General features: G+C 25.5%; 16 protein-coding genes across 16 annotated transcripts; 11 read left to right on the top strand and 5 right to left on the bottom strand.

Annotated features, from left to right (window-relative positions):
* Positions 1 to 515: 515 nt before the first annotated feature.
* Positions 516 to 1,643, top strand: EHI_098870 (uncharacterized protein; the record flags this gene model as incomplete). Its single annotated transcript, XM_001913959.1, has 1 exon — positions 516 to 1,643. One exon carries the CDS (start codon positions 516 to 518, stop codon positions 1,641 to 1,643), a length of 1,128 nt encoding a protein of 375 aa, XP_001913994.1.
* Positions 1,644 to 1,803: 160 nt separating this feature from the next.
* EHI_098860 (uncharacterized protein) lies at positions 1,804 to 2,121 on the top strand (the record flags this gene model as incomplete). Its single annotated transcript, XM_644117.1, has 1 exon — positions 1,804 to 2,121. The coding sequence occupies one exon, from the start codon at positions 1,804 to 1,806 to the stop codon at positions 2,119 to 2,121; it is 318 nt and encodes a 105-aa protein (XP_649209.1).
* Positions 2,122 to 2,294: 173 nt separating this feature from the next.
* EHI_098850 (protein phosphatase regulatory subunit, putative) lies at positions 2,295 to 3,330 on the top strand (the record flags this gene model as incomplete). Its single annotated transcript, XM_644118.1, has 2 exons — positions 2,295 to 2,462; positions 2,524 to 3,330. The coding sequence occupies 2 exons, from the start codon at positions 2,295 to 2,297 to the stop codon at positions 3,328 to 3,330; spliced, it is 975 nt and encodes a 324-aa protein (XP_649210.1).
* Positions 3,331 to 3,462: 132 nt separating this feature from the next.
* On the top strand, positions 3,463 to 4,443 carry EHI_098840 (40S ribosomal protein S4, putative; the record flags this gene model as incomplete). Its single annotated transcript, XM_644119.1, has 1 exon — positions 3,463 to 4,443. The coding sequence occupies one exon, from the start codon at positions 3,463 to 3,465 to the stop codon at positions 4,441 to 4,443; it is 981 nt and encodes a 326-aa protein (XP_649211.1).
* Positions 4,444 to 4,605: 162 nt separating this feature from the next.
* EHI_098830 (uncharacterized protein) lies at positions 4,606 to 8,856 on the top strand (the record flags this gene model as incomplete). The annotated part of the gene is made up of 1 exon (XM_647012.1): positions 4,606 to 8,856. One exon carries the CDS (start codon positions 4,606 to 4,608, stop codon positions 8,854 to 8,856), a length of 4,251 nt encoding a protein of 1,416 aa, XP_652104.1.
* Positions 8,857 to 8,929: 73 nt separating this feature from the next.
* On the bottom strand, positions 8,930 to 11,776 carry EHI_098820 (uncharacterized protein; the record flags this gene model as incomplete). Its single annotated transcript, XM_647443.2, has 1 exon — positions 8,930 to 11,776. The coding sequence occupies one exon, from the start codon at positions 11,774 to 11,776 to the stop codon at positions 8,930 to 8,932; it is 2,847 nt and encodes a 948-aa protein (XP_652535.2).
* Positions 11,777 to 12,033: 257 nt separating this feature from the next.
* Positions 12,034 to 12,810, top strand: EHI_098810 (ribosome biogenesis regulatory protein, putative; the record flags this gene model as incomplete). The annotated part of the gene is made up of 1 exon (XM_647444.1): positions 12,034 to 12,810. One exon carries the CDS (start codon positions 12,034 to 12,036, stop codon positions 12,808 to 12,810), a length of 777 nt encoding a protein of 258 aa, XP_652536.1.
* Positions 12,811 to 13,206: 396 nt separating this feature from the next.
* Positions 13,207 to 14,304, top strand: EHI_098800 (uncharacterized protein; the record flags this gene model as incomplete). Its single annotated transcript, XM_647424.1, has 1 exon — positions 13,207 to 14,304. The coding sequence occupies one exon, from the start codon at positions 13,207 to 13,209 to the stop codon at positions 14,302 to 14,304; it is 1,098 nt and encodes a 365-aa protein (XP_652516.1).
* Positions 14,305 to 14,431: 127 nt separating this feature from the next.
* On the bottom strand, positions 14,432 to 15,187 carry EHI_098790 (uncharacterized protein; the record flags this gene model as incomplete). Its single annotated transcript, XM_647425.1, has 1 exon — positions 14,432 to 15,187. One exon carries the CDS (start codon positions 15,185 to 15,187, stop codon positions 14,432 to 14,434), a length of 756 nt encoding a protein of 251 aa, XP_652517.1.
* Positions 15,188 to 15,411: 224 nt separating this feature from the next.
* EHI_098780 (60S ribosomal protein L10, putative) lies at positions 15,412 to 16,088 on the bottom strand. The gene has a single exon (XM_647007.2). It carries the CDS (start codon positions 16,066 to 16,068, stop codon positions 15,436 to 15,438), a length of 633 nt encoding a protein of 210 aa, XP_652099.1. The 5' UTR covers positions 16,069 to 16,088; the 3' UTR covers positions 15,412 to 15,435.
* A 155-nt stretch (positions 16,089 to 16,243) lies between these two features.
* On the top strand, positions 16,244 to 17,572 carry EHI_098770 (uncharacterized protein; the record flags this gene model as incomplete). The annotated part of the gene is made up of 1 exon (XM_647447.2): positions 16,244 to 17,572. The coding sequence occupies one exon, from the start codon at positions 16,244 to 16,246 to the stop codon at positions 17,570 to 17,572; it is 1,329 nt and encodes a 442-aa protein (XP_652539.2).
* A 78-nt stretch (positions 17,573 to 17,650) lies between these two features.
* On the top strand, positions 17,651 to 21,245 carry EHI_098760 (uncharacterized protein; the record flags this gene model as incomplete). Its single annotated transcript, XM_647427.2, has 4 exons — positions 17,651 to 17,704; positions 17,755 to 17,952; positions 18,011 to 18,603; positions 18,671 to 21,245. 4 exons carry the CDS (start codon positions 17,651 to 17,653, stop codon positions 21,243 to 21,245), a joined length of 3,420 nt encoding a protein of 1,139 aa, XP_652519.2.
* A 202-nt stretch (positions 21,246 to 21,447) lies between these two features.
* Positions 21,448 to 22,104, top strand: EHI_098750 (uncharacterized protein; the record flags this gene model as incomplete). The annotated part of the gene is made up of 1 exon (XM_650342.2): positions 21,448 to 22,104. One exon carries the CDS (start codon positions 21,448 to 21,450, stop codon positions 22,102 to 22,104), a length of 657 nt encoding a protein of 218 aa, XP_655434.2.
* A 51-nt stretch (positions 22,105 to 22,155) lies between these two features.
* Positions 22,156 to 22,788, bottom strand: EHI_098740 (uncharacterized protein; the record flags this gene model as incomplete). Its single annotated transcript, XM_647429.1, has 1 exon — positions 22,156 to 22,788. One exon carries the CDS (start codon positions 22,786 to 22,788, stop codon positions 22,156 to 22,158), a length of 633 nt encoding a protein of 210 aa, XP_652521.1.
* A 32-nt stretch (positions 22,789 to 22,820) lies between these two features.
* On the bottom strand, positions 22,821 to 23,562 carry EHI_098730 (ribosomal RNA methyltransferase, putative; the record flags this gene model as incomplete). Its single annotated transcript, XM_647430.1, has 2 exons — positions 22,821 to 22,963; positions 23,010 to 23,562. The coding sequence occupies 2 exons, from the start codon at positions 23,560 to 23,562 to the stop codon at positions 22,821 to 22,823; spliced, it is 696 nt and encodes a 231-aa protein (XP_652522.1).
* Positions 23,563 to 25,312: 1,750 nt separating this feature from the next.
* Positions 25,313 to 26,478, top strand: EHI_098720 (uncharacterized protein; the record flags this gene model as incomplete). The annotated part of the gene is made up of 3 exons (XM_643364.2): positions 25,313 to 25,378; positions 25,613 to 25,943; positions 26,015 to 26,478. 3 exons carry the CDS (start codon positions 25,313 to 25,315, stop codon positions 26,476 to 26,478), a joined length of 861 nt encoding a protein of 286 aa, XP_648456.2.
* Positions 26,479 to 26,873: the final 395 nt, after the last annotated feature.

Below are 26,873 nucleotides of genomic sequence, written 5' to 3'. Positions count from 1 at the left end.
TTTTACTTTTAATAGAATTTAAGGAATTTAAATAAAGAAGGAATTAGAGATGAGATTAGTTTTATCTTGTTTTGATTATTAACTTAAAATTGAAATTGTCTTCATGAAGCACCAAACTGCTCTAAGTAAAATATTGTTAAAAAGAGGACCATTGTTGACTGCAACATGCAACACGGTTTGTCTTTTCATTAAAATAAAGATGAAATGAGATTTATCAAATAGATTTTCAACCCTACTGATATTAATCAAGAAAAGAATGTTGAGATGATTGTATCTTATTGTAATGCAAATGAATGGACAAATGAATTTATTTGGTGGTGTTATGATTACGATTTTGAATTTGGTTGTTTGTTTAAATTGTTTAGCAATTCTAATATAATTGTTTTGAAACTAATAAAAAAGAAAATTAACAAATAATAGATGATGTTCAATTTGACAATACATTTCTCTTTGTACTAAGGATAATATTAGAAAAAAATACTATCCAATTTACAAATGAAATACAAAAAATTGTAATGGATTTATTATATTCAAAGAAAAAATTTAATACACAAATTATAATGACATATGATATTTCTACAGAAAGTTGTTGTGAAACTATATTACTTCTTACAGAATGTTTTCAAACAATTAAACAAATAATGATAGATAAAATTAATTTACTTAAACCAATTAAACCAATTATTGATTCATTAGCTAATTATCTTCAATCCAAATCACAAGACTCAAATATTAAATATATATTTAGAGATATTCTCTTTTTACTTATTTCATATTCATTAAAAGAACGTTGTGAATTAGGTAAAGAATTTGATTCAGATCTCAGTAGTGAAGAATGGGATAAAGTTGGATTTATTGCGGAAATTTTAATTTCATTCCATACAAATAAACAACCATTTTTAAATGTTCTTGCTTCTTGTCTTTATGAAGAAGTATTTATTAACACTTTATATGATAGTTTTTCTGGAATAGACAATAAGTCATTATCTCAATTATCATTTACTGAAGATAATGAAATTGAACAAAAAATTATTTCACTTCTTCAAATATATTATTGCCCAATATCAATGTCATTATCCCCTCAAATGAAACACGAATTACGTAAAATAATTCATCTTCCTGAATTAATTGAAAATATATCATTTAATACAAAACAATTGTATTATGAGTTTGACCAAACAACAATCCTTAATACTAAAACATTATTAACTCATTTATATGAGCTTGAAGAAAAAAGAAAAGAAGTAACAATATTGAAGTGCCAACATGAATATAAATTTGATGAATTATATACAAAAAGGAAAAATAATAAACGTCTCAAAGCAAAACTTATTCAACTCAAACAACTTAATGGAATGCTTCCAACGAGAGTTGAATCAATCCTTGCAGAGTCGGTTAAAAGTGAATCATATTCACCTACAAGAGATAGGTCTACATCAAAAACAAGTTCTAGCTCACAAAACCAATTACGAGTTTTTGTAAGTTATTGTGAAGATACACATGAACCAAAACAACAACAAACTCAAGTAAAATCCCAACAACTTTATCCAGTCTTATCAAGGTCTAATCCAACAACTCCAAGTCATAAAAAATCAAGAAAAAGTTCAATTGTTGATGCTTTTAAAAAATTTTCCAAGAAATAATACTTTTCATCTGTTTCATAATTCATGTTTAATATAATTCTTATTTATTCTTTTTATTTTTTAATGAGGAAAATATTTTTTTCTGGAAGAATATTAATACCTGACTTGACTTTTTATGAATCAATAATTTGAACCATAATATAACAACGAAAGGAAAATTATGACTATTAGAACTAGGTATTTAAGCAAAAAATTCTATTTCCATATTATTTCTCCACAAAGAATGAAAGCCATGTTATTTATCGTCTTTGCTCTCATTTGTTTTGTTTCTGCAAATGAATTATTAGAAAAGGAATTAAAAGTTGTTAATGATAAACTTAAGGATAAGAACCTTCAAAAAGAAGAGCGCAAGATGCTTGAATTTCATAAGACTGAAATTATGAAAGCCATTAATAAGAAGGTTGAAGCTAAAAATATGAAAGTGACAACAAAACTTGTTCAAACAGTAAAGAAAGGTACAAAATCGAATAAAAAGTAAATTTTGATTAAATTTATAAAGATTGTAATTCTGATTGAACAATTTGGTTTATTTTTAAGGGAAAATGAAATTTAAGGTAAATGTCTTTTCGTATTATAATTATGATAATTAAATAATATAATAAACAAGGAAAAGAAAAAAGAAAAACAAACTTAAAATCATTAAAAAGTGAAATGACAATCATCGCAGACGAAATTCCTATTAAGAGAATTAAATTACCAACTGATGTTCCATTTTGGGAATCAACTATTGCTTACCATAGAGTATTTCAAACACTTCATTTATTAAATGATAGTATTAAAAGAATGTCATTTGATTCACCAAAAATTAAAGTAACACCAGTTTGTTTTCTTTTTTAATATAACACTATAATTATTTAATTAATATATATTTATTAAGTAGAAAATTGAAAGTATTCTTAAACAAATTGAACAATTAAGCAAATTTATAGATGAAATTCCACCAGTAAATTTAGAAAAAAGTAGGTATGGAAATATTAGTTTTAGAACATGGCATAAAAGAGTTGAAGAATATAGTGTTGACTTTCATAAAGCTATTTTACCAGAAGAGTTATATCCATTCATATCAGAATTTCATGGATATTTAATGGATTCATTTGGTTCACCAGTTAGAATTGATTATGGAAGTGGTCATGAACTTCATTTCTTTTGTTGGATAGTTCTTCTTGTTCAATTAAAAGTAATTAATGAAGAAGAATATCCAGCAATAATCCTTAAAGTATTTAGAAATTATTTATATCTTTGTAGAAAATTACAAAATGTATATCGTCTTGAACCAGCTGGATCACATGGTGTATGGGGAATTGATGACTATCAATTTTTACCATTTATTTTTGGATCAGCACAATTAATAAAACATCCATATCTTAAACCTGATTCAATTCTTGATAAAAGTCTAGTATCATTATATGAACATGATAACTTCTACTTTGACTGTGTAGCATATATTTATAAAGTTAAAAACCGTGCTCCATTTTTTGAAAGTTCTCCTGATTTGTTCAATATTTCTGCTGCAGAAAGTTGGGAAAAAATTAATAAAGGAATGTTTACAAAATATCATGCAGAATGTCTTGACAAATATCCTATTGTCCAACATTTCTTATTTGGAAAATTATTACCATATGAACTATTAGTTAGAGGTTCAACACCAAAACATGAAGAAGTAAAAGAAAATGCACAAATAAATTGAAGGAAAAAAGAAAGAAAAAATTTGATATTTAGATTTTTGTTATTTAAAAAATAAAAATAAAAAAAGTCAAAAGAAAATAAAAAAAAGAAAAACTAAAATATAGGGTTTTATCTGAATAATTAGAAGCGAACAATGGCTAGAGGACCAAGACATCACTTAAAGAGATTAAATGCACCACACCATTGGATGCTTTCTAAATTAGGAGGAACTTTTGCACCAAAACCATCACATGGACCACATGGAATGAAAGAATGTCTTCCACTTATTCTTATTTTGAGAAATAGATTGAACTATGCATTAAATGGAAGAGAAGTTACAATGATTGTTAAGAACAGAACAATCAAAATTGACGGAAAGATTAGAACTGACACTAGATATCCAGTTGGATTTATGGATGTTCTTTCTATCCCAAGAACTAAAGAAAACTTTAGATTAATGTATAACACTAAAAGAAGATTTTGTTTAGTTCCATTAACTGCTGAACAAGCTAAATTCAAATTATGCAAAATTGAAAAGAGAGTACTTGGAACTGGTGCTATTCCATACATTGTTACTCATGATGGTAGAACTATTAGATATCCACATCCAGAACTTCAAGCTAATGATACAATCAAACTTAATCTTGAAACAGGAAAAATCGTTGATTTTGTTAAGTTTGATATTGGAAACACTGCTATGATGATTGGTGGTAATGGTATGGGTCGTGTTGGAGTTATTGTTAAAAGAGAAGTTCATCCAGGATCATTTGAAATTGTTCACATTAAAGATGCTAAAGGAAACACTTTCACTACTAGATTAAACAATGTCTTTGTTATTGGTAAAGGAACAGAAACTCTTGTTAATCTTCCACTTGACAAAGGAATTAAGAAACCATTATTACAACAAGTCAATGAAACTATTAAGAAGAACAAGATGCAAAAGGCTGGTATTCAAAAAGCATCAAAGAAAAGCAAAACCACCACTGAAAAGAAAGTTACACCAAAAGCTGCTGTAGAAAAGAAAGAAGAACAAGTTGAAAAGATTTACAAGAAATATCCAAAGAAACAAGCAGCACCAAAGAAATCTAAAGGAAACAAGAAAGTTGTTCCAGGCAAGAAAATTGGTAAGAAATAAGTAATTTGTCGTGAGTTTATGGTTTTATTAAAATAGTATAACTATAAAAAACCCTTTTCCTAGGTTTTGTTTTTAAAAAATATGTTATTTAAATAACATATTTAATAATTGTGTTATTTGAAAGATAAAAAGAAAAGAACTTCACTTTAATTATTAAGTCTTATGTCTTTGACTAATTCACCATTTTCTTTTTCTTCAACAAATGGGTTAGGTGGAATTGGAATGTCAACAAATGGATTAGGTGGAATTGGAATGTCAACAAGTGGATTAGGTGGAATTGGTATGTCAACGACTCAATTACCAGGTGTTACTTCAGAAGGAAATTTTAGAATATCAAATGGAACATTATTAACAGCTAAAAGTATTGATGTTTCAAAAACTAAAGTTGTGTATAGATATTCATTTATTAATGACACACCAGAAAATAGAACACCAAATAAATATCCTACATTATTTGAAGCACCATTATCAGAAACTATTGAGTCATGTTTATATGAAGGAGTTAAACAAACAAATGGAGAATTTAGTAGTATAGAATGTACAATTGTTGATAATGGGAATAAAACAATACTTTCAATTCCAAAGAAAATTATTGATGAATTTTGTCAACGTAATAAAATTAGTGATATTGAAACAGTATCACAATGTTACTTATTAAAAAGAAAAAAAGTAGCAATTACACTAAGTAATTTACAAACACATTATCAATTATCTATTATTTCTACTCTTCTTAAGTTAAAAGAAATATTTGAAACACCAAATGATCAATTAAAAACAATTGCACCAAAACTTGCTAAGGATTTGTTAAATGAAATATTAAATAGATATGATTGTGATGATGATATGTTAATAAGAAATTCAGCATTTTTATTATTATCAACAATCTCAAAAATTATATCATTTGATGAACAAGGTATGGAAAAGATTAATAACATTCAAAAGAAAGCAGAAGAATCAAATATGATTGAAGTTAAAATGAAATGTTTCTATTGTGTTGTTAATTCATTTATTAGATATAAAAATAATGATTTTCTTCAACCAAATTCAGATGGAACAAATATTGGGTTATTAGAAGAATTAAGAGAAGATCCATACTATGGATTACTTTATGTAATTGTTATGAGACTTCAAAGACAAACAAATAGTTTAGTCAATTCATTATTAGGAAAACTTATAAATACTTCTAATATCTTAACAGAATTAGCATTAACATCAACAGTATTTGAAGATTATGGAGAAATATGGTTAGGATTTTATTCACATTTGATAGTTTCATTTATTCTTACAATTGATGAACAAAATGTTAAAGATATTTTTGAGTATCAATTTGAATTTGGAGCAAGGTTATTAGATTGTGTTGTTATTGCAATGCATCATTGTAATAAAAGTATTTCTATTTGGAAACAACCATTATTTAGTTTTGTTGAAAATGTTTTAAAGTATGGATTAAATGAAAAATGCATTGGAATAGTATTAGTATTTCTTATTTCTATTTGTAATTGTAAAGAAGGTTCAGATAAATTAAATGAAATTTTAATAACAAATAATTTAACACCATATTCATGGGATGAAGTTTCCAAAATATTTAATCAAGCAACAATAAGATTTGTTAATAAAGGAATGGTTGTTGAACAAACAGAATGGGTTTATTTATATCTTCAATTATTAAGAAAAATATTTAAATATAATCCAAGAATTGGATTTGATTTTGCATGTTCTGAAATATCATTTGCTTCATTATTAGGAGAGGCATTAACAAGTAATTTATCTGTTAGATTCAAATCAGTATGTTTAGACTTATTAAGTATTCTTGTTGTACGAACTGATGATATTGAACAATTTTGGAATTCAATTATTAAACGAGCTAATTTATTTAAACAAAATAGTACTTGGGATATAGTTAGAGAATGTGATAGTACTGATGGATTATTATTACTATCATCATTTGTTAGAATTTTTACTGTTTTACTTCACAACTTACCTCCAACTATTGAAGCAGATTTAGTTGAAATTTCACCTATAACAAAATTTTTAATTTCAGCATTTAATAAATTACCATCAACATTAAAATTTGTTTTAAAAGAAAGTGAGCCATATAAAGGAAATGAAAGAAAGTTTTGTTATTCTATTTCAAGAAGATTTATATTAATGTTTACCGAATTAATTAAACTTACAAGTCGTATTATACCATCTAATTGTGTTAAAAATTTAAAGGATATTCCTAATTTACCAACAGAATTATTTATACAACATATTAATGATTCAATGTATAGAACAACTTCAGGAGTATTAAATACTATTATGACAATATTTTCATTTTCAGCACGAGCTATTGAAACTGAAATTTGTGCACCAACATTTATCAAAAGAATAGCTAATGATATTTTACAATTTTTATTAACGTTTAATGCCATTCCAGAAAATATAATAAATGTTAAGAATAGATTAACACCAAGTAGTGTTATTGTTAATCTTTTTGAACAACAACCTGGATTAATTTCATTTGTATTAAAAGCTGGAATAAGTTTTGAAATGGGAAATGGTTGGTTAAAAGTTTTTGAATTGTTATTAGAAAAGATGCCAATTATTAGATTAAATGAAGTTTTTAAACAAGACCAAATTTTTGAGTCATTATATCCTATTTTTATTGAAGATTTAGAAATTGGAGGACCATCTCTTGATATTGTTGCTACTTCATTAAGAAGAAGTGGTGGAAATGAATTTGGGTTAAGAGTTATGGGAGTTGAAAGAGGAGAGAATAGTATTAATGAAGAAATTATTAAATCATTAATTAAACTATTTGAAAATGGAAATCTTCAAAACAAATATGTTTCTTCATCAATTATTAATTCATTATTATATAGTAGAGTATCTAATACAGTGCTTATTTGTATTGAACAAGGATTTATATCAACAATATTTAATAAAATTATTCGACCATCAATTGATGGAGATGAAATTATTCATAAAATCAATTTAATGTTGTTAAATATTTATTATTATTATATTCGTATTAACCAAACTCAAACAAATTCAGATGCTATTCTTCAAGTATTTGATTTTTATACAATGTATTGTCTTAATATTAAAGAAGAATGTGAAGCATATGAATGTTTTAAAAGTTTATGTGGAATTATTTCAATATTATCAAATGTTAGTGATATTTCAATACTTAAAAAATATAGTAATGTTATTATACAATTAATTAAATTAGGAAATTCAATAACACTAACACCATTAACAATGACATTATTGACATTAACTAATGCAATTGTAAATGATTGTATTTTACAAAAAGATGAAACAGAAGTGATAATATTATCTCAAAATATTGTAAGTGCATTAAATATTTTTGTAAGTAATCCTATTATTTTAAATTGTACTTTATTATCATTTGCAAAAATGCTTGAATTAGAAAAATATGATTTACCAGAAGAAGTTAAAAATATTATGCCAAGTTTACCATTAAATCAAGCTCATTTAGTAGTACTTGCATCATATATTCAACATCATAATAGTCCTGAATATCTTTTAGCATCATTACCAACACTATTTTTAAATGAGTATGCATTTCCTTTATTACTTGCTCTTTCGACAACACATAAAGGATGTTTAGTATTATTAAGACAAGGAATATTTTCAATCCTTCAAGATACAATTGTTCTTACAAAAAATAAATATATTTGGAAAGTATTGAGAAATGTAAGTGATAGATGTTCTCCAAATGACCTTCTTTCAATTCAAGAACTTCTTAGAATTAAACCAGCAATTGTTTCAATGGTTAAATTTCCAGAACGATTAATTAGAGGATCTATGGAAGGGAATGTTATAATCAATTATACATTAGATAATCTTGAAGTTCAAAGTGATATTATTCGGTTTGTGGTTAATGTTTGGAATGGAAATGGAGATCATCCTATTATTGGTGATTTATTAAGATGGTTGATTGATATTAGAAATTATAGTGTAAGATGTGTCAATCATACAAAAGTTAATAATATGGGAAAGAAAGTATCAGAAGAAGATTGTTATATGAATGATATTATGTCAAGTGCATTTGAGTATCTTGTTAAAGTTATTGTTCAAAAACCAACAGAAAAAATCTTCAGTACCACATACAATGAATCAATGATGATCAACTTTTTAAGACAATTATATTCTACTTCTCAAAATAAATTAGAAATGGCAAAAGATGATTTTAAAAAATTAGAAAAACTTCGTAGTGAAGAAATTACTAATAAAGAAATGATTGAATTTGTTGGTGGAGAAAAAGAAATGAAAAAACAAACACCATTAAAGATACAATTTGACCAAATTTATAATAAAAAGAAAGTAATATTATCCATGACTATTTCTGAACTTAGTACGATGATTAATACTTTTACACAATATTTTTCTTCAATAATTAATTGATTTTTGATTATTTAAAAAAAATAATTTCAAATTAATAAACCATAAATATTTGAATGAAAAAGCAATAAATATTTTAATAATTTGTCATGCATTGATGAAGGTCATTATACCATTCTTGATATGGTAATTCAACTCCCATTACCATTATTACAGAACTAATATCTCCATCATGTATAAATTCAATTTCAATTAACCATTCCAATTCTCCTTTTTTCTTTGGTTCTCTTAAAATTACTCCTGTAACTTTATCAAAGTAAACTTCAATAATTTTATGAAATATTTGTTTCTTCTTTGTAAGGAAGAAACAAACATTATTCATTAAAACAACAGTACATAATGTCTTTCTCTTTTTATATTTAATAACAACTTGACCATCTCTAATAAACTCTTGATTTTCTTCAGGTATAAATCCTTCAATACTTTTTTTATATACTTCTAATTGTTTTATTCTTCTTAATTTCTTTGTTGCTAAATTAAATTCTGTTGTAATTTTATCACATTTTGATTGTGCTTGTTTAAGTGAATTATATTCATCAATAATAATTTCTGGTGTAGCTTTAATTAATTCTTTTAATAATAAAACATATCGTAGTAATCTTTGAATTGGTTGAATTAAAAATTGATCTATTGGAATTCTCTTTTGTTTAAATTCAAGTACTTGTTTCATAACCTCAGGTGAACATTGTTGATAATTAAAATTAAGTCCTGAATCTGCTTTAGTATAATACTCCATATAAATATTATATGTCTCTTTATCACTAAAAAATTTATTATAAATATCAGAAACAATAATTAATGGAATGTCTTTTTGTTCTTCCCATCGTTCTTCTATTTGTTTAAATAATGTTTTATGAATTTCATAAATTTCTCCAATATTATTAAATAATTCTTGATATTCATCATCTTTCATTATTTTTTTCATTATTGGCATAATTTCATTAGTAATTTGATTTAATTGTTGTACATATGTTTTTTCTGTAGTATACATTTCTTGTATAACATGTCTTCGAGTAACTTTCTTTAAATTTAAATCAGCTAATAGTTTAGCCTTGTCTGAACTAATATTAAGACTTGTTTGATTCTGTGCAATCGTTGTCATTGTTGGAATATTCATAACTTCACTTCCCATTCTTCCTGTCTTTTCCATATTAATTTTCTTCTTCATATTACCATTTTCATTTCGTTGATGCGATAAGAAGTTTTGTCTTCCATCATAACTTCCATGATTTCTCTTACTAAATGTTGTTATTTCTTTCTCTTTTTGTTCTTGAATCATTCTTTCTACAACATTAACCTTGTTCTTAGTCCCTGTTCTCATTGTTTGTCTTTTTTCATTATCCTTTATTGAGGATTCCTCCTCTTTACTGACATTATTTTCTTCATTAATTTCTTTATCATCATTTATAGGTGTAACATTTTCGTTTTGTACTTTTGTAGTCTTTAGGAGATTATGTGGAGTAGTATCAATTTGATTAGATAAACTTTTTGGTCGTTGAATACTATCTAATTTTATATCTTTTAACTCCTCACTCAGGGGAATATCATCAATAGCATTATAGATTTCATTCATAACATCATCTTCATTTAATTCCTCGTTAGTTTGATTTCCTTCTTCTTCAATACATGATAATAATTCTTGTATATTATTTAATTGTTTCTTCTCAATAGAAGAAGAAGTACATATACTCTGAACTGACTTTAACAAGTCTTCTTTCATTTGTATATTATCAAAACGTCTTTTTAATTGAACAAGACTGTCTTTAGTATATTCATCTAATGATTCATCTTCAATAACTCTTTGTAATGTTTTTGCTAATTCATATTGAACAAATTGTTGTCTTGGTTCATTGAATTTACAAAGATTACTTATCAAATCACAAACATATCCAATACCTTTCTCAGTAAAAAATGAATGTGCTTCTAATATACTAATCATTTTCAATGGTAAACCAACATCTGCTAATTTTAATACAATAGGACGAACAACACTAATTTGTAATAACGAATGTAATAATGCTTCTATTGAATATTTATCTACTCCTTGTTCAAAAGGAAATGTCAAAAACTCTAATAAATAATAAAATATATCAGAATTCAACATTTGTTCAATGTTTTGTGGAATAGATGAGAAACAATCTACCAATTCTAATGCTTGTGAAACTAATTTATCTTCTCTAGAATTTAAAATATTAATTAACACATTTAATATTCTTGTATTAAATATTCTTTTATTAAATGCCATTCGTACATTTTCTTGTCTATTTTTTATCATTCCCTTAAGAAGTTCCATTGAATAAAACCGAATATCAAAATCACTTGATTGATCAGTCAATGTAACTAACTTATTAATTCCATCATATTTAGCAAATAAAATTTGATACTTTGTATTAGATGGAGTCAGTAATGTTTGAAGCGTACTAATAAGAATTCGAATATTTGAATTTGTTATTGTTAATAACTCAGTTAATGGTTTAATTAAATTAATAAATGTCTCACTTGAAATAGCCATAAAAGCACATCTTTGAATAATACCAATAACATCAGTCTGAAACTCTTTCATTTCTGGGTCTTCTAAAATAAAAACAAATTCATTTAAAAAAACATCATTCTCACTCATTAATCTCATTATAAATTTTTTATTATCCACAATAATCATATGTTTTAATACTTGTAATATTGTTTCAGTAGCTGTTATTCTCACTGGAAGATAGTTGAAATATAAATATTGAGTGAAAAACGAAAGTTGAACTTTGTATACAATCTGTTCAATAATCACTTGATTCTCTTCTTTCCAAAACCAATCAAAATACTTTTTTGTTACTTCTTCATTTTGCGACTCCATAACTTTTATTAATGAACAACAAATACGTTGCTCTTCTTCTTTTAATGGTTCTAGTTGATAACGTCTTAGTACTTCCATTTTTTTTTTTAATTCATTTTGAGTTAAGTTCTAGTCAGAATATTTATTTACTAATACCATTACTCCATCAATATTATCGAACTTTGTCAAGAAAAGAAAAATTGAAAAAAAACAGTCTTGTTAAAAAACAAAAACATGAAAATGTTTATATTAGAAATATAGTAAATAATATTACAAAATGTGTTATTAATAAAAAAACACAAAAACAAAAAAAAATAAAAAATGTTAAAAAAAAACCCTTAGAATAAATACAATAGATGACTGAACTTAAACAACAACATACATTCGAACTTGATGTAGGTAATTTGTTAGTTACTGACCGATCAGATGTTGACATTGAAAAATTTAAAAGTGATTCATGGAAGTATATTGGAGAAATTGCAAAAGAAGCTAGTAAAACATTAATTGATAATATTTATGCACGAGAAGATGTATCAGATCACAGTGACCCTTCACTTGGCAAAGTAGTAATATTAGATGAACCTGAAATGAAATTTCCAAGAGAAAAGCCATTACCAGCAAGTAAAGAACCTACTAAATGGGAATTATTTGCAAAAAGAAAAGGAATTAAAAAAACAAAAAAGAGTGGAAAAGTATGGAATCAAGAAACACATAGTTGGGTTCCACGATTTGGTATGGGAAGTGCTAAACAAATTAAAAAGAAGACAGAAGGATGGATTGTTGAAGATAAAGTTGGATTAAGTGATAATCCATTTGAAGGGATTGATAAAAAGAAATTAAAAGAAGAAACAAAACCAAGTAGAAGTGGTAAAAAAATAAAGAAATCATTAAGTAAAATCAAATTAACACCAGGAACTATTGGAAAAGATGGATATATGAATAAAAAAGATGCACAAAAATTATTAAAAATTGCACAAAGGTCATCAGCATCTATGGGTAATTTCTCTAAGAATTTAACAGGAGAAAAGATTGTTGCAAAGAAGAGAAAATTAAAACAATCAGATTTTGTTAAAGGAGGTGATAAGGCAAAGAATATGAGAGTATTAGATAGACTTACTAAAAAGAAAAATTAATATCTCAACAGAATTTTATTGATTGAAAATGAATAATACTTTTTTACTAAATATTTTTTATTGGTTTATTGTTTGTATTTATTTACATAAAGCACAATGAGTGTTAATTTTTGTGATAGAAAGAAATAGTTGAAAAGAGATTAAAAAATGATAAAATAGAAAGAACAAATCACGAGAAATAAAATAAAAAAATATCACTTTATGAAAGGTAGTTTTTTTTAAGTAAAAAGAATTGTTTGTATTAAATGAAAAAAGTTAGAAAAAAAAAATAAAAAGAAGAGAAAATCTAGTTAAAAACAGACTAATTAGGAAATAGAAAAAAAAATAAAAAAAAGAATTAATAGATCTTGTGATAGGAATAACTCTAAAAGAAGAACTACAAAAGTTAATTGATTGATGAAAGCACTTGTATTAGGTGGTACTGGCTTTGTTGGAAGAAATTTGGTCAAAATGCTTGTTGACAGTAATGAGTATTCATTCATTAGATCAGTAGATAAAGTCTTCCCAGAAACGGCATATCTTAGTAAAGAACATGCATCAGTTTATGATAATCCAGAGAAGTGTGTATTTGTACAAGGAAATTTAGTAAATGCATCAAGTGTTAGTAAAATGTTTAGTATTGAAGGAGGATTTGATGTTGTTTTTGATTGTGCAGCTGAAACTAAACTTGGACAAGAAGAATTTATGTATGAACAAAAGACATATGGATTAACTAAACTTGTTGCAGAAGAAGCAGTTAAACAAAAGGTTAAGAGATTTGTTCATTTAAGTAATGCACAAGTTTATGACTCATCATCTAAACCAAAAGACGAAAAAGCTAAAATTAAACCATGGACTAAACTTGCAGCATCACAAGCTAAAGCAGATGAATTACTTATAGGAATGAAAGAATTACCATTTGTTATTTTAAGACCAGCTATTATTTATGGACCAGGAGATGTTACAGGAATTGCACCAAGAATTATTTGTGCAGCTGTTTATAAATATACTAAGAAGAAAATGGAATTTTTATGGACAGGAGATATGAAATTAAATACTGTTCATGTTCATGATGTTTGTAAAGCTATGATGTTATGTGGAAAAGTTGATGGACCAATTAAAAATGGAGAAATTTATAATCTTTGTGATAAGAATGATACTAATCAAAAGAAGATTAATACTATTCTTGAAGAAATCTTCCAAATTAAAACAGGATTTAAAGGAACAATTATTTCTACAGCAGCAGAAAAACTTGGAATGGATGGTGTTTGTGAAACTGTTAATGATGAACATATGAAACCATGGTCTCAACTTTGTAAAGAAGAAAATCTTATTGGAACACCATTATCACCATATCTTGATCAAGAACTTCTTTATAACAATCCATATTGTATTGATGGAAGTTCAATTGAAAAGAAAGGATTTGTTTATGATTATCCAGAAGTTACAACTGAACTTGTGAAAGAAGAAATTAAGTATTTCTCAGACCAAAAGCTTTTCCCAAGTTATGCTTAAAGTTTTCTATTCAAATTCTTTTTATTTTTTTATTAATGTTCAATTTTTATTTTTTTGTTATAAAATGAATGAATTATTTTGTTAAAATTAAAAAAAATGTAAATTAAAAACAAAAATTATCTTTTGGTTATTGATACGGCATCATTTCATTTGTTTTTATTTCCATTAAATTTGGTGTAAACAATAATTGAGGTGGTTGGACTTGAGATTCTTGTTGTGTTGTTTGAATCATTTTATTTTTTTTCGCTAATAAATTGTATTTATCTTTTTCTACTGGATCTAATTTCTTCCACATTTCAGATAAAATAGTTAATACTTCTTTTCCATTATATTTTGTTCCTAATTGTTCTCTATGCTCTTTACAGAATAAAAGATATGGATGACAATCTTCTTTAATTTTAGCCTCTTTCTTTTTTTTCCTTCCTAATGATTCTTCATCTCCAAGCATAGTATTTTCCATAATTGCAGCTTTATAAAATAACCGAGTAACATCTGCTGTTTCTTTTCTCCATCTTCGTTCTGCTTTTTTTTCTGCCCTTTCAACATCATATGATTGTTCTCTTAATAATTTTCTTACTTTCCATCTAATATAAATCTCTTGTGCAATCTCTTTTAACATTTCTTCACGACGGTCTGATTTATGATCTCCTTTTCTTTTTTTTCTCTCTTTTTTCTCTATGAATGGTTCTGGTACTTTTTCAAATTCTAATGCTCTTTGTAATTGTTGTTGGTCTATTTCTGTTTGTCCTTTTTCTTGATGGATATGATAAGGAGTAGGTGGTTGAGTAATATATGAAGTAATTTGTGGCATATTGATAATTCCAATATCAGGCTCTACCATTCTGATTTGATTCATAAGTTGTCGTGATGCTTGTTCATCCATTTTTCTTTTCTCAAACTTTAATATTTAGATGATTTCCCAGATTTTTAGGGCTTTTTACTGTTTTTACTGTTTCGTTAAATTTTTTTTATTTTAGTTAAAATTTCCAAGTTAATCAATTTCTTGTTTCAGTTCATTTATTATAATTATTATTTTACTTCTTTATGACTTATTATCATCATATTTCTTTTATATTAATCTTACTTTAAAAATTATCAACTTAAACCAAACAACAAAGAGGCAATTCTTACTTAGTTAACTTTTGGAAGTGGACCTTTTGTTGTAGCTAATTTGAAGTAACATCCATCAGCAATAATCTTTCCATCTTTCTTAAGTTGTTGATATTCTTCTTTAGTGTATTTAGTAAATCCCCATTTGTTGGAAATAACGAGTTTTTGTCTTCCTGCAAATTTGTAACATGCAAGTCTGAATGATTTAATCATTGCTGGAAGATGTTGTTCTTTACATCTTCCTGAAATAAGAACTTGTCCTACTTTAACACGAGCACATGATCCATATGATTTACCCCATGCTCCTCTCATACCAGTTTGAAGTCTATCAGCTCCAGCACATGAAAGCATTTTATTAATTCTAAGAACATGGAATGGATGAATTCTTATTCTAACATGGAATCCGTCTTTACCTGCATATTTAAGCATATTCTTATTAATTGAAATACGTGCTGCTTCCATAGCTTCTGATGAAATATTTTCTCTTTCAAGTCCTACAATGTGTACACAACATGGGAAATCATCACATGGTGCACTTCTGTTTCCAATATCAAATAATTTGATTCTTGGATCTGGAACACCACGACAATATTTTGATTTTGGATATGGGTGTCCTCTAACAAGTCTATAACATCTTCCTGGTCTTCTTCCCATCTTTTGACAAAATCCTCTTCATTTTCTTAGTTATTCCTACCCTTTAAAACCCTTTTTTGTTTTTTATCATTTGTTTTATTATATTTTTACTATTTTTTTTTTCTTTCTTTTCATTTCCTTTTCTTATTATTTTTTCTCTTCTTTTCTTCTTTTTATTCATCCTCATTCCTTATTCATGGTTTGGACTCTTTATCATCCTTCTCTTCCAAAACCACTCAACTTGTTTTGTAATGAAAAATATCAAATTGGTAGAAACAGAAATGCACCAGATGGTTTCATTTTGATCCACCTCCCACACCACAGTATTAGTGGAACTCATCTTCACATTGAAATCAAAAATTATGATCCTCATTTAAGAATGCATCCAATTAGAATTACTGATTTATCTACTTATGGTACTTTTTTTGGTGGTACAGAACGTTTAGAAAAATCTCGTCATTATACAATAACAGAACGTAGATTCATTTTAAAACTTGCTTCAGAGCCAAAAGAAATCGAATTAAAATATACAAACTATGACTTTTATTGTCTTGGAATTATTCCTCCTCAACGTGTCCAAACAGAAATTCTTCGATTTGGAATGGTTGTTGAGCAAATAGAAGATTGTTCTCACGTTGTTTGTAAACAAATTATGGAACTTGAAGAGACTGCAATTGGATTAATTTTTGGAAAAAAGTTCATTACTCAAAAATGGTTTTCAGCATTACAAGATATTGAACATTCATTTCCTGATGAAAAAGAATTTTTCCCTCCAAATGAATATCCAGAAAATGGAGAAGTTCCATGTAATGATGAACGAAAACATTTATTTAATCAATGGTCATTCATTGGTGGAGATGAAAATACAACTGGTTTAGTTAGATTATGTGGTGGACAGTCTGGTATTAATAGGCAATTTGTGTGTTATGTTGAGGATGGAATATCAACGGATGATCTTTCAATTGATCATTACAGAATTACACCAGATGATTTAGTTAAAGCCATTATCTATGAGAATCTTCAGATTATTCAACACACTCATATTGTTATTAAAAATAATCAAAATGAAAAGTCAACACTTATCAATATAGAAGATGATAGTTTTACTAAAGAACAAGATATAACATGTGAAACATTTGAAGAGCCAAAGACAACTGAGATTTCATTTCAATCAAGAAACGTACCAATCGAAGTGGTTGATGTTGATTCAAATAAAACAATATTTTGTGAATTTGGTAATAAATATTCTTCAACAGAAAATGAGATACTTAACCAAATCAAAAAAGAAGAAACTAAACCAAACTCAAATAGTCAAATAAGTCGTCAACATCTTTTAAAACAACGAATATCAAATTTACCACAACAATCTTTCATTGAAGAAATTAAAGAATTTACAGAAATAACACCAGATATACCATTAGCAACTCAAATAGTTCATTTTAAACCAAAAACAATTTTTAAGAAACAAGTAATGGTAAGATATTTATCAGATGATATTAAATTTACTTTTGTAAGCTTCAAATGATTTTCTTCAAGTTCATTTTGTTTTAAATGTATTTGTTATTTTCTATTTTTTATATAGAATAACTAAAAATTTCAATTTATGGAATTAGAAGACTTAAAACAACAATTTGATGTATATCTAGAAATTGTTGGAGTTTGTAAATAAAAAAGAATATCAGAACATTCATAACATTAATCAAATAGGATGATGTAGAACAAGTTGGAGAAAATGAATGGCAAACTACGATTGAAGATGAACATCATTCAAATATTAGTATAATTCTTACATTTAAATTAGATGAAAGTAAGTTGCCATATTTCACAAGTTCAATAGAACTACCACCATTTTCTGATTTTATTGATTTTGATAGATTTAAAATGAAAAATAATGAGATGATTTCGGTTTGTCATATTATCAAAATTTTTTCATTTCAATGAGATATGATAACTGATCAGTTAGAATTTCTTAGTTGATGAAGAATCACCATTCTTTAATTTATATACTACACTTAAAACATTAATAGAAGAATGGAATGATAAACAAGGAGAAAGTAGTTCATCATTATTTGAACGATTAGAACGATTTGATGAAATACCAATTCAAGATTCAACAAACGAAAGTAAAAGTACAACAAATTATAGTCAATCTGTAACTATATGGAAAGACTTTCATTATGATACATTAAGAATATCAACAACAAAGAATAAATTAGAAGTTATTGAAAAGATTCTTGATGTTCTTAAAACTCCTGATTATAAATATATTGAAAAATATACTATTGTACGTTATTATAATGATGAAATATGGTTAATGAAACCATGTACAGGAAGTGTTTTATTTGATATAATATTTAATATTGATAATATTTCACAACCATTATCTCAATTAATGAAGGCATTTCAATATCTTTATTGTCATGGATTATTTCATGGAAATGTAACAAAAGAAAGTATTGTTTATACACCATCATCAAATGTTAATGTTGCAGATTGGGTTATATTATATTTATTAGAAGGGAATTTATATCCAGATTCTCCTCTTTTAAGAGGAAAGTTTGTTATTAACTTAACTATATTATTCATAATATAAATCACTAAAAAGGTAAAATTAAAATAGTAGTATTCTCAAAAAAGACTTAGAAGCAATTGCTTCTTTAATTGAAGAAACAATTGGTGGAATGAATTTAAGTGTTCAATTGACTGGATTTATTCAAGCATTAAGAAATCATAATTCAATTGACTTAACATCATTAATTAAATTAGCACAACAAATACCATCAATAACATCAAATTCATCTATGTTTGAATTAGGAGGAGAATATGAAGAGGCATCAGCAATATCAGAAATGATTGGATTTCGAGCATATTATAGAAATAGAGATAATCAATTTTATTGTTTCCAAGATATTGACTTAACAAGACTACCTGTTCATATCGTCCCTGAAGTAAAAACAAGACTATATAAATTTTGTCAAACTCATAACAAATATTTTCAATATTACTTTTTTTCTCAACCAATTTTAATGGTAAGAATGTCAATTACTGAAGTTCCTTTAAATTGGTATTTACAACAAAAGAAATTATTACAAAATAAAGAATTAACACGAAAATGGTTTATACGAATAACAAGTAGTATTTATTCATTACATCAAGAGTCAATTGGTCATGGTTCATTATCATTAAAACATATCTTTATTAAAGATGATGAAATAAAATTAGCATTTTTTGATTTAATTACACCAATATCAACAGTAATGGCAAAAGATTTAATTTCATTGAAAAAATTATGGATTATTTTAGGATGGTATTATTTCTATGAAACTATGAAAGAAAATGAATTAGAGAAATCAACATTTTTAAGTAAGTTACAAGTTATCTTTCCAGAAACAATTAATATTCAAAAAGCAAAAAGTGTAGAAGAAATAATGTCTATAGTTCAATCATTTGATCCAAAAACAAAACAAATTTTTCGTAATTTATTAACAGAACAACCTCTTCTTTTCACATTAACAGAATATTTCAATCAACAAAAGAATATTAGTAAAAAGGTTAATGAATATAAACCATATTTTACAACAATTGATGATTTATATTGTAATAATTGTACTTTTGTTCCTGCTGATATAATTTCATCATGTCAATATAGTAAAAATAATAATGTTTATTTAGCTTCAAATGGATGTCTCTATAAATTTAATATAACTCCAATATCTATCACTTGTAAAAATGCTTCTCCTTTTATTTATTCACCTTTTATCAAAAATAAATCATATGGAATTGAAATGTCAAGTACAAATAATGATCGAAGTACTTTTTCTGATGTTCTTTTAAAAACATTATTTTTATCAAGGTCAATGTTAGTTATGATAGATGGTTCAGCATATTCACTTCATTATAATTTCCCAACATATCTTATTGAATTAGCAAAAGCATTTAATGTTCAAGTTGATGTTTGTCAACCATATAATTATTTATATTCTCAACTTAAAAGTTTGTCAGTCACTATCCCTTTATTAAAACAAATATTAAATACTAACGAAACAACAAAATTAATAAAATTAATGAAACTTAATCCTAAATTAAAGAAATTAGAAACAATTATTAAAAATAATACTATTTCTTCTCTTCTTGCTAATGATGAAAGTTATTTATGTTTTGATGTTTTTTGTATTGAATGTAAATCAATTAGAACATGTCCACATGCATTTTTATGTTGTATTAAGAATTTAAATGATGGTACAATTGTTGGATATGCTACAACCGTTGATGTCTTATTAGAACCTGATTCATCTAGTCAATCTTTATTTTCAACATATGAAAATACTACATTAAAATACATTTCAAATTCAGTAGAACAAAAAGTAAATACACCATTGACTCAACAAATAACAAAAGAAGATATTACTCAACGTACTAGACAACAATCATCATCTAATAGAAAAGTTGATTTAAATTTATTCAAACAAAATGATCTTGTTCATTCAAATGAAACACAAAAACTTACTCCATCTTCTCAATTATCATCAACTCCATTATCTGGGTGTTATTATCAACTGGAACAACATCAAGAATCAATAAAAGAAATGAAAGAAACAAGTTATGGATTTGTATGTGATTTAATTGTTCATTCAATCCAACCAACTTCACAACATGAATATACTTCTCAAATGATGATAGTTTCAAGTATAAAAAGTGTAGAGCCATTGAAATTAGCACGTAATTTGAGAAGTGAGGGATTTACAATCCAAACATTATTCAAAGAAGATATCAAAATGGAAGAGGCAAAGAAAATAATAAAAGATTATAACTGTGATAAATTGATTCTTTTTGATGGAGGATTTAAAATTATCAATGAGGATGAAATAATAGAAATAAAAAATATCAATGAAGTCGTTTTGGAAATTAAATCAGGAAATCCAATTAATTTTGAATATACAACACTAAACAAAGTAGATATTGGAAGTATTATGTATAATGAAACATCTATCAAAGACATGCATCCAGAAATAATCAAAGCAGTAATTGTATCTTTTGAAAATGAAGATGCTTTTATTAAGAAATGTCCAACAATCAAAAAGTCTTTTGAGATAAATCACAACACAAAAGATTCACCACAAATAATGGTTATTCTTAAACGATATGATGAGGAATATGTTGAATTTATTGGAAAGAAGGAGAAGAAGAAAAAGAAATAAAAGAAATGTTTTTTGAGCAAAAAAAAAAAAGAAATTTTGTTTTTAAAAAGAGAAAAAAAGATAGAACTTAAAAATTAAGAAAAGAGAAAAAGCAAAAAAAAAGTTTTTTGTTTTTGATAAATCATTAAAGAATAGTAAAAAATAGTAAAAGAATAATAAGAAAAAAGAATTAAAAGGAAGAAAAACTAAAAATGAAAAATAAATGGAACCAACACCTATTGAACAATTAGAACCTAATATTAATTTAAATGGGGGAAAAACAAAAAAGAAAAAAAGAGATATTGCAAATGAGGATGTTGAGGAAATGGCACAAGCATTGTACATTTATTGGAAATCAAGAGATATTGTTAAAGCTGGAGAATGTGATTATGATGAAGCAAATGAACGAGCTGAGATTATGTGGAAAAATGAAGAGAATGAAAAGATATTAGATGATTTTAGAAAAGCAGCTGCAGTTCAAATTGTTATGCTTGGAGGTGAATATATTGGAAATAAACGAAAAAGACAAGTAAGAAGTGAATTTGGTAAGAATCGAGCTGAATGTAATCCATTTTTATTATTCTGTAGAGACCATAGAGAAAATGTTCGTGAAAAAGGAAGTAGAGGAAAAGGAATGACAACGCTGTCATCAATGTGGAAGGATTTACCTGAAACAGAAAAAATTCGATATGTTGAACTTGCTAAAACAAATAAAACAAAAGAAATTCATGTTGATAATGTTAAGCCTGTTGTTGATGATATGCCAACTCTTACTCCAATACCACAACAATCACAAGAAGGAATAGGGCCAATGCCAAGTGTTACACTTGATGTTATGGAAATGAAAAATATGAATGAATTTTTACCTCCTACTCTTTAATTGTGTTGTTTGTTTTAAAACTTTTATTTTATTTTTTATATAAACCAAAAATTAGAGTAATGAATTAATGAGAGTATTATCTGCTTCAGTTTCAAATGCTATAATTCTTTGAATTGAAAAAGTACGGTCTTGGGCTAATATTGATGGGTTAATTTGGATTAGAGAAGAAGAAGAATGGTAATTATGTTTAATTGTCGGATAAACAAGACCAGTTTCTTTCCTAATTGAAAATGCATCAACAATAGTGTATATTGTTGTTTTGTCTTCAAAATTGAATTGGATTGAAGTTAGTTGTTTATTTGGAAATAGAACTAAAGGAGGTTTTGATAATTTGAAAATAGTGCAATCTGTTTGAATAATACCATGTTTAATGTTAAATGGGATAGATGAATGGAACGAACCAAATAAATGACCGTTTAAGGTTTTAACAATTAAATGGATATTTTTTCTTCCATGAATTTTAGAGAATAAAGAGAAAGAATCTAAACAATCAATTTCACTATCATATAATACTTTGCATTGAGGTATATGAATTGAGTCACAAGAATTAATAATTTCATTTATTGATGACAAATGATTGGTTTTAGAAGTAACTGATTTAACAAAAGAAGAAGGAGGACAGACAGAAGGAGAATGAATTGAAATATAACCGAAATTGATAAGTTTATTAATTTTAATTACCATTTAATATTTTAGAAATTTAAAGATATTAAATTTTAAAGTTCTAATTGAATAGGAACAGATTCTATTTCTCTTGTCATTACACGTTTTGTTAATGGTAAATCCTCTAAATTATCTGGAACATCTTCTAATAAACATGTATTTGCTTCATTAAATCCTTTACAAACAACAAAATGTTCTATTAAATGAATAACTAAATAAGAAAAGGAAGAATAATAACAAACCATAACTACTACTTCTACTGCTCTCTGGTTTATAAATTGTAACACTTTCAAAAACTGATTTAAACTGAAAGTATAAATGTGGATATTCATTCTCTACAAATATTTTAGCTACAAATGAACCTCCTTGTTTTAATACAACTGCCATTATTGAAAATGCTGCTTGCATCAATATCCATTGATTTGCTTCATCAATGTCATGTATTCCTGTTACATCTGGTGCTCCATCACAAATTATTAAATCTGCTTTCCCATCAGTAAAATGTGACATTACTTCCTTTGCTGTTGATCCTTTTGTGATGTCTCCTTTCACTAATGTTACTCCTTCTATTGGCGCAATATCTTGTAAATCTACTGAAACAATATTTTTTGGTTCTTTTATGGTTTTACTTAAAACTTGACTCCAACTTCCAGGTGCTGCACATAAATCAACAACATTATGGACACCATCAAAAATATGAAAATCTCGTTCAACGTCAATTAGTTTAAAAGCAGAACGTGCCCGATATCCTTCTTGTTTTGCTTGTCTATGAAATTTATCAATTGTTGTCTTCATCCAATATAAACCCTTTTTGATTTTTTTGTTTTATCAAAATTATTGAAAAATGATTTATTTATTCTTTTTTTTTTTGAGGTTTTTCTTCTTTAGTTAAATGGCATTTAATATTAAATATATTCCATTATACTGAGAGAGATATTAACATTAAATCTTACATAATTAATAAATGAATATTTTATTATTTAATATATCTTTTATTATGTAGTTGAAACTGTGTGAAGTACATGAAGTGGGATGGTTGTAACTCAAGAAATGACTAATAAACATTTTTGATATTTTATATTATTTTATATTTGTTTCAATGAAAAACAATTGTATTTGTGTTTCATCAATAAACTATATATTCTCAACAACCATACATAGTCATGTACAGTTTTCGTTCATGTTTTATATTTACAACTACAAAAAAATATGAGAAAAAGAAAGTATGCTATGATGAATCAGTTAACGACTTTGTTGAGTTTTTTAACAAACTAAGACTTTTTTAAATGAACCAAAACATTACAGATATATTAAATTGACACTTATTTAATTGTACAGATGAGAGTGAATATTATAATTTAATTAAGAGTGAATATTATCAATAGTCATTTTGTTAATAAATCTGGATATAAGCTATAAGTATTATTTTTATTATTCAACTTCTGTTATTTGAGAATTTTTCTAATCTATTTTAAATTTACTATAATTAAATAACCAAACATATTTAGATATTATAACGTGATATTAATGTGAATAATAGAAGAAATATATATTTTGAAATGTTAAAATAGTTATATTAAAGTATCTAAATGTTAGTTACTAATTAATAATGTCTTTTAACATCATCTTGATAAAATATTATTATAATATTTAATTAATTAAAATAACTAAAATGATGTTTGATTTTGTATATTTATAATTGTAAATAATATTACAATTTATATTCAATCAGAATTATTCATTTTGACATTTTATTAATTTATTTAAGTATTGAAATAAAGAATAAAATATCATTATATTATCATTCATTAAATTTAATATTCATTTTATTTCTTTTATAATAATAACATTATTGAGTTGATTATTTATTTTAATTGATTGATATATTGATATTTGTCATTCATATTTATTTATTTTCGTTTACGAAAAAGTTTTGAATGATATTTCAAAAAGAAGAAACATATTATAACATTAAAAATGAATAATAAACCAGTTTAAATATGTAAAGTAATGAAGAATAAAGTGTTGTATTAATTGAAACAACACAATAAAACAATATGTAAATAAATGAAATATTCATATAAATGAATTAAAATGATTCATAATTCTTATTCATTTGTTGTTGTTTACTGTTCATTTAATTATTCATCAAAAATGAATAGAAATGACAGAATAATCAATATTCTAAGAAATTTATAATGATAAATACTAAAAATAATAGAAAGAATAATATAATAACAAGAATAAGGATGAAATATAGAAATACAAATAACAATTTATTTCTTATTAAATAAATACACATCATTTTCAAATATGATAATTCAAAATGATAAAATAACATCAATGAAAATAATAAATAAACAAAATACTCATGTTATTTTAACTATCATTTAATTTAGATAAAATTACAATATTTTTTTGAAAAGACAATTTTTACAAAACCTTTCTTGTGCATTTTCTAATTAATTCCTCTTACAAATAAGAAGAAAAATGAATAATAATCTTAAAATACTTCAAAACTCAATAACAGAAAATATAAAAAAGAATGGAAAATACGACAAAAAGAAATGATAAAGAAAGAATGAGGTTAGGATATAATGAAATAATGATAGTGTCAAAGTACTTTGAATATATTAATGATTTTATTAATTTAGAAGAGTTAAAAGATTTCAAGGGAATATGGAACGATTTCATTTTAATCCAATTCCATTGAATCAATATCCAAGAAAATTCTTTCCTAATATTGAAACATTTCATATTTATAAAGAAGAAGATAAAATATTTAAAGATGGAAGAATATTTAAATAAGTAATATGGTATAAAGTGAATTATTCAAGATATTTAGAAGAGAAAAAAAAAAGAAACGAATGAATGTAAAAATATAGAATATACACAAGAAGATAGAAATACATATGGAACTACAATACCAATAGAAGTTAATTCACTTGGAGATATATGTTTTAGATGGTGTGATGATATTCAATCAATTAATATACCAATAAATGTTAGTAAAATAGGAGATGAATGTTTTGAATATTGTACATCATTAAGAATAATTAATATACCAACAAATGTTAGTGAAATAGGAAATAAATGTTTTGAAAGATGTTCGTCATTAAAATCAATTAATATAGAAAGTGCAAAGTTTATAACCACAGACAATGTATTTTTTATGAGTCTGTATTAAATCGTTTTGAAATACCAAAAAATTTAGAAATAATAAATGGGAAGAGTATTGAAAAGAAAGATATTAATGAATTTATTATACCAACATCAATTACTAAAATAGCTGATTATTGTTTTTATAGATGTTCAACATTAAAATCAATTAATATTCCAACATCAATTATTGAATTTGGATTTGATTGTTTTTCATGCTGTGACTCATTGAGTAGTATTACTATCCCAACATCAATTACTGAAATAGGTGACTGGTGTTTTAGAGAATCTTCTAACTTAGTTGATATTGTTATTCCATGTCCAATTGTTAAATTAAAAAGCATGCGTTTTATCAAATGTTCTTCATTAAAATCAGTTGATATATCAGCACCAATTGCTAAAATAGAACGTGAATGTTTTAAAGAATGTATATCATTAACTAACATTATTCTTCCAACATCACTCTGTGAAATAGGAGATAAGTGTTTTCAAAAATGTAAGTCATTACAAACAATTAATATACCATCGTCAGTTAATAAAATAGGAAGTTAGTGTTTTAATAAATGTCTGTCATTAAAATCAATTAATATACCATCAACAATTACTGAATTAGGAAATAAATGTTTTTATGGATGTTAGTCACTTGTTCATATAGAAATTCCATCAAAAATAACTGAACTAAGAGAATCTTGTTTTAAGGTTGTACGTCATTAATGGAAATTACTATACCAACAACTATTATTAAACTAGGAAATTATTGTTTTAATGAATGTCTGTCATTAACTAGTATTAATATATCAATAAGTATAATTGAAATAGGAAAATACTGTTTCTTTGGATGTACATCACTAACCAATATAAACATTGAAAATATTAAATTTATAGGAGAGAATAAAATATTCATTAATGAACCAGTGTTAATCAGTTTTGAAATGCCAGAACGATTG

This window comes from Entamoeba histolytica, genomic scaffold (genome assembly GCF_000208925.1).
Source record: "Entamoeba histolytica HM-1:IMSS scf_1104750517787 genomic scaffold, whole genome shotgun sequence".
Classification (NCBI taxonomy): domain Eukaryota; phylum Evosea; order Mastigamoebida; family Endamoebidae; genus Entamoeba; species Entamoeba histolytica.
The sequence above is the reverse complement of the archived record's forward strand: the minus strand, read 5'-3'. Positions and strand labels throughout refer to the sequence as shown.

What these genes read in the sequence shown, in the direction of transcription:
- EHI_098780 (XM_647007.2), bottom strand. Translation starts at nt 16,068, where the DNA reads ATGGGAAGAAGACCAGGAAGATGTTATAGACTTGTTAGAGGACACCCA.